Raw genomic sequence first — 6,589 nt, forward strand, 5'->3', positions numbered from 1 at the left:
ATGGGTGGGAGCCGATGTTCCTTTAAGCAGCCTTAATTTCCAGATGGGTTTCACCCTATATAGGCTTCTTCAGGGGTAGATGTTTACTTTTTTGTATGGGTTTGCGTACAATCTGAATATTGTATCTGTATTTTGATTAATATCATACTTTGATATGTCACTCCTTGTGTGAGATGAGCACTCAAAGTGATTTCCTTTCCTTACAGAGCACATATACTGCAATGGAGAAGGCAAATGCAACGGTGGTAGTCTATTTCATTATTAAGGGAATTTCTGACTCTCCACATTTACAGGTTCTAGTCTTCCTTTTGGTCTTGTTCATTTTCCTTTTAACTTTTGGAGGCAACATGACAATCCTTCTTCTTGTGTGTCTGGATCACCATCTTCACTCTCCAATGTACTTCTTCTTGAGTAACCTGTCCATCATGGACATGTTTTCTTCTACAACTACCCTGCACAAAATTTTAATTACTTTTGTGACTGGTGATAGGTCTGTTTCATACACTGGGTGCATTGCGCAGATGTATTTGTTTGGATCCTTAACTTGTGATGAGCTGTTGCTCCTGTCTGCCATGAGCTATGACCGCTATGTGGCCATATGTAATCCCTTAAGGTATAAATTGGTCATGAACTGGTCAGTTTGTTCTCTTTTGGCCACCACCTGCTGGATTCTGGGTTTCTTAGAAATTGCTCCATTAACTGGTTTACTGATGGACTTTAGCTGCTACAGATCTAATGTCATCAACCACTTCTTCTGTGACCCCATACAAGTCATGAAGCTTTCCTGCAGTGAAACTTCTGTATTTAATGTTGTGCTTATAAGTGAAATATCAGTCCTTTTATTTCCTGTTCCTTTTCTTATGAAATGTACATCTTATGTTTTTATTGTTATTACAATATTGAGGATACCTTCAAATGCTGGTAGAATTAAAGCCTTTAGCACTTGTTCCTCACATCTCACAGTTGTCTTTCTATTATACATGACTCTTTCATACCAATATTTATTTCATGGCCTAGTAGATAGCGCAGATTACACAAAATTATTCTCCCTTTTTAACACAGCTCTTCTACCCATACTAAATCCCTTGATCTACAGCTTAAAAAACAAAGATGTTAAGTCAGCTTTTAAAAGGCAGCTGAAAAAACTTAACCATTGAAACCAGATTACAGCAGGCCATATATAACTAAAATGAAACCAAATGCCTTAATTTGAGCCCCAATGTTTTTTCATATAATAATGTGCTTCCTAGATACATTTTTTAGGACTTTTTGAGTAGAATGAAACAAATAAGGGACAAAATGCTTAAAGAGGAAGTAAACTGAAAAATGCCCAAAACAAAAAAAAAATACACTTGCCTTCAATCCCGCAGCACAGTCAAACGGTCTGGAGGGTCTCCGAGCCGTTGTGCCTGGCATCGCCATCTTCTCCTCTTTTTCTGGGTTCTTCTTCCTATGTCACCCAAACCAGGCGCAAGATCGCGTGACATAGCCTGGAAAAAAACTTGCCAAACTCACTGCGCATGCGTGAGATCGGCAATTTTTTCTCTTTTTATGCGAAACATGGATGCGCAGAAGGAGCACCGAAGAGCCTTCCAGGATGTGTGATGTAGGTATCCCAGGAGGTATTACGCTCCCATTCATTCCTAATTGCCGGTGCTGCCAAAAAGGGTGTTGCATTTAAAAAAAACAAACAAACATAGTTAGTAGGTTAGGTTGAAAAAGGCATAAGTCTATCAAGTTCAACCACCAGGGAAATAAACATATATTCCAGATATAAAACCCTAAAAGACTTAGTTAGTCCAGAGGAAGCAAGAATAAACCTGGTACAATTTGCTTCAACAGGGGAAAAAAATTCCTTCCTGATGACGGTCACAGTTGCTTTTACTTTTAAGTTTTAATACGCATTTATATTCTGTGCTTCTTCAGAGCTTAAACTTCTTTTAAACTTCAGAGTTCTCTATATGGACCATTTATATATTTATACANGGTGATCATATCCCCCCTTATACGTCTCTTCCCAAAGTAGTATAGATTCAGTTCAGCTAATCTCTCCTCATAGCTGAGCTCCTCCATTCCTTTTATTAATTTAGTTGCCCTTCTCTGCACTCTCTCCAATTCCACAATCTCTTTTTTATGAACTGGTGCCCAAAACTGGTCTGCATATTCCAGATGAGGTCTGACCAATGCTTTGTACAGGGGCAGGATTATGTCTCCATCTCTGCAATCTATTGCTGTTTTAATACAAACTAAATTTTTACCTAATTTTTACATAAAAGAGTTGTCTACCTTTTTATTTAAAGTGAAATTTCTGAATTTAGGTATGCTTTAACTTTCTTTTGCTGCAACCCTTTTTTTATCTCAAAATGATTTTACCTGTTTTCAGTTACATTAGTTTGATTTACAGAGAAAAACAGATTACTCAATGGGGTTCTTAAAGGTAAATTATTATGGCATTGAGTTCATTTTATTTACTTTTGTGTATGTTTTTTAAATTATGTTTTACAACAGTTTGATCTTTTATGTATAAAAAAAAAAAAATTTCCTGAAGAAGTAGACATTATGCTCTAACGCGTTGAGCCAGTTTTTAGGACATTTATGAGAAATTGAGACAACCAAATGATTGATGTTTTTTAACATTGTCTATTGTCACTGTCGTGTGTTGATGTTTTTCTTTTTTGTACATAAATTGAAATAAAGATGTTGATAGTTTTGTTTCTTAAAAAGTTTCTTGGTTCTCAGTAAGTTATTTGTATGACCTTAAAGTCCCTGGTATTTTTGAAAAGTTTCTTTTTATTTTTCTTCTTCAACATATATAAAATCTTTGTTTTATTACACTTTAATAAACCCTGATAACAGGATGCATTCATGATACTGAAATCACAAGTGAGAAGGAAAAAGTAAGTTTTTTTTTGCCTTCAGAATCTCTAACTTTTTTAGTGTTGTAGTGTTGAAGCTTTAGAATAAAGTATTTTAGGATCATCAGATCTAGGTCTAGAATGAGTGGGTAGTTGTAAAAATGTTCTATTGCAAAACTGAAATATTTTATTTTTCAACAGAGGTATCTGGTCAATTTTCTAATTCAAATCAGCCTGGACTGCTTTGATCATAATTTGTATTTTACAAAGCAAAATAGTAAGTGATTCCTCCAAGATATACTGAATATTTTTCTCAGTTTGAATATGTAACTAATTTAAGGTGCCAGTCCTCCCAAAGACAAGGGCAAATAATTTTTAAATATGCCTTGTCAATCAATATATATATTTATATTTTGAAAATATTATTACAAGAATTGTTAACAAGTAATAATGAAAACTCCAAGGCTCAGAGACTTATTTTTTCTTTTTTAAACGCAATTAAAAAAAATGATGCATACATTTAATCAACAAAGGTGCATTGTTTAATTAGTCTTCTAGGAAGTTGTTTTCAATGGGGAATATTGGCTGACTGTGCTTGTTGCCTGTATCACATTATAAAAGCAGTTTTGTTTTGTAAACTAGACTTATGCTAAGGGAAGGTAAGTTAATTTAATTTAGAATCCTGCCAAAATATTATACAATGATGCCAGTAGTGCTTGAGATGTCAGTAGTGCTGTTGCTCTAAGTAGGAGTTGTAAGGCATATTAAGCAAAGTTGGAAAATAAGTACAATTTCTGTGAGTATCAGAATGAGATGCTGGCAAGCATAAGTCAATATCTTACCTTGTAAAGTTACCTTTCCCACATGCACCTCCCTATTTAATAAAAATACTATTGCTTCACTCATTGGTGCTTATTTTCACCCAAGCCTTTGAATACCGAATCCAGCTTCCCAAGAATGGGATTTTTCAAGCCCTTCTAATCCCAATTTTAAAGGCAAATGTAAATAATTTTATTAAAAAACATTGTTCATTACATGGAGGGAGCAGCTGCTCCTTGTGATCATATTTTTCACATACAAAAAATCATGATGTTAAAAATGGTCAGAAATTTCTAGTACAATCCGTCAACAAAGAATGGTGCACGAAAACCTGAAGCAGCCAATCACAATCTAACTCAATTTTAATCTAGCTCTGTGATTTTTAGCATGTTCATGTACCCACCTATTACCCACCTAAGTCAATATTTATTTTGCACCTTTAGTAAGTGTAAATCCATCAAATATCAGTATCTCCAAAATGGTTTAAATATGTCTTAAAGATTTACTGTTGCATGTTTCATTTGTATTTGGTCAGTCTTAAAACTTAAGGGAGTTATAATAGCACATTTACCAAATTAAAACAGAATTATCATTGAGGAATATGTACCTATAGCTGAGAACCCACAACCTAATACAACAAAGCAAAACACCAGAAAAATGTTACTGTTTCCTTTATGTAGCTATGCATCAACAGTTTTGCATCTATATGACTGGTGGATCTAGCTGATGCCATTCGTTGTTTTAATCAGACGTACATTCCGGAAACTAATGCAGCCTTAAAGGTAAATCCCACACAGAGGTAACAGTCACACAATAAAATGATCTGTATTGATTATTATACATTATTATATATAATAATAATTATAATTATTATATAATTATAATATATAATTATATTAATATTATATAATAATTATAATATTATATAATACAACTGATTCAAGTAGCCTGATTTGACCTGACATTGATATCTTTTAAACCCCTATACAGCAGTCATTAGACTAGGATAGGAAGAAGCAAAACAAGGAGCCATTCAGTTGTGCTGCGGTGCACATGTGCTATTAAAAGAAGAGAACAGGGTACCGCAATAGGTGAGCTCATGAGTCTGCTGTTTTGTTTTCACTGTTCATTCAGAAGTAGGGGGAGAGACAAGATCTGTATTTGTTAAAGGACTAATGCAGAAATAAATTCAGATATTTTACTTTGCCAAGCAGGTTTGTGAAGTGTATCCGAGCTGTGTAAATCTTGAGACTGGTCGTACAGATATACAAATTTATTGGCTCTCTAAATATTGATCAGCCAAAACATTAACCCCCCTGGCGTTCTAATTATGTCAGTATTTTTATGTCAAAAGCGGTACATTGTTTTGGGTGGAAATTTGTTGTTTAATGTTTTAGGCATGTAATTCGTAGGGTATGATAAATTTATGACAAATCATAAATTATAATAAAATAAATAATTTTATAAATAAAATTATAAATAAAATTATAAATAAAATAAACTTCATTAAAAAACATTTTTTTTTAAACTTGTCCATACAAGGGTACAATAATAGAATAAACTTTTGGATTTATTATTTACTGTTTGGATTTATTTTTTGTAACTTTTTTACTGTGGTCAATGTTTTAAAAGCAGATTACAATGTAATCTGCCTTTAAATTTCCCACCAAGCCATGCCTCCAGGATGTACCAACACTTCACACATCGCATCGATAGAGCCCGAGGATGTGATGCAGAAGCTGGCCGGGGATTTACGAGGACACCGCTGGATCGAGGGAAGCAGGTAGGAGTTTTTTTTCCTCCTCTTTTTTTTTCTGAGCCACACTCCAAAAGGGTTACCGCTTTTGGAATGAAAAATTCACTCCGAGCCACATGAATACTGCCAAAGCAGTTAAATCAACCTTCTCAATATTGTATAGATCCTCCTTGTGCCCCCAAAGTCCTGACCCATTGAGGCATGGACTCTACAGAACTTCTGAAGGTGTTCCAAGATGTCTGCAGTGGTTTCTTTAAGTCGTACTGCCTCAGCCAGTCAGGTTCTTTCCCATGGTGCATCCTGCTTTCATTTCTTCCCCCCAAAAAAAGACACATGCACTGAGCCATCCACATGATATAAACAAACTTATTAGACTTATTAGACAAGACTTCCTTCTACCATTCTTTCATGACCAGTTTTGATGCTTATGTACTCATTGTAGGTACTTTCAGCTATGGACAAATATCTGCATGGGAACATGCATCATTTGTTTGCAGCTACACAGCTCCATATACAGAAAGCTGTATTGCACTGTGGGTCTTGAGTGCTCTAGACCATGTTGTCAGTTCACTAGTTGTACTTCCTTGGACCACTTTTGTTAGATATTTAATTACATAGTTAGCTTGAAAAAAGACAAGTCCATCAAGTTTACCACTAGGGAAATAATGTATCCCAGATAAAAACCCTATATACATGTTTGATCTACAGGAAGGCAAAAAAAAAACCCTTATAAAGCCTGGTTCAATATGATCCAACAGGGGAAAACAAACCCCTTAGTGATCTTTTGCAAACAGATGTCCCCTCAATCAAGTCTCTGTTGTCTTTAACTTACAACTTTTATACCCATATAACCTATCATTTATAGATGGGAAACACATGAACTGCTGTTACGGAGATGCAGGGATTAATAATATTATTATTAATAATAATACTAATAATAATAAAAATAAGATTTATATAGCGCCAACATATTATACACTGCTGTAATTAAATAGGGGTTGCAAATACAAGCAGTGACACAGGAAGATAGGACCCTGCCCCGAAGAGCTTACAATCTAGGAGGTGGGGAAGTAACACACAGTAGGAGGGGAGATATGTAGTGGTGGGAAGTAAAGATGGTTTCAAAAGAAAGGAGAAGGTGGGTAGGCAAGTTTAAAAA

The 6,589-nt window shown here is 34.8% G+C and overlaps 1 protein-coding gene across 1 annotated transcript; it reads left to right on the forward strand.

Annotated features, from left to right (window-relative positions):
• Nucleotides 1-221: 221 nt before the first annotated feature.
• Nucleotides 222-1,157, forward strand: LOC140343942 (olfactory receptor 6C74-like). The gene has a single exon (XM_072430842.1). The coding sequence runs from the start codon at nucleotides 222-224 to the stop codon at nucleotides 1,155-1,157; it is 936 nt and encodes a 311-aa protein (XP_072286943.1).
• Nucleotides 1,158-6,589: the final 5,432 nt, after the last annotated feature.

This window comes from Pyxicephalus adspersus, chromosome Z (genome assembly GCF_032062135.1).
Source record: "Pyxicephalus adspersus chromosome Z, UCB_Pads_2.0, whole genome shotgun sequence".
NCBI lineage: Eukaryota > Metazoa > Chordata > Amphibia > Anura > Pyxicephalidae > Pyxicephalus > Pyxicephalus adspersus.

Excerpts from the sequence above, each read along its gene's own strand:
- LOC140343942 (XM_072430842.1), top strand. The coding sequence starts at position 222 with ATGGAGAAGGCAAATGCAACGGTGGTAGTCTATTTCATTATTAAGGGA.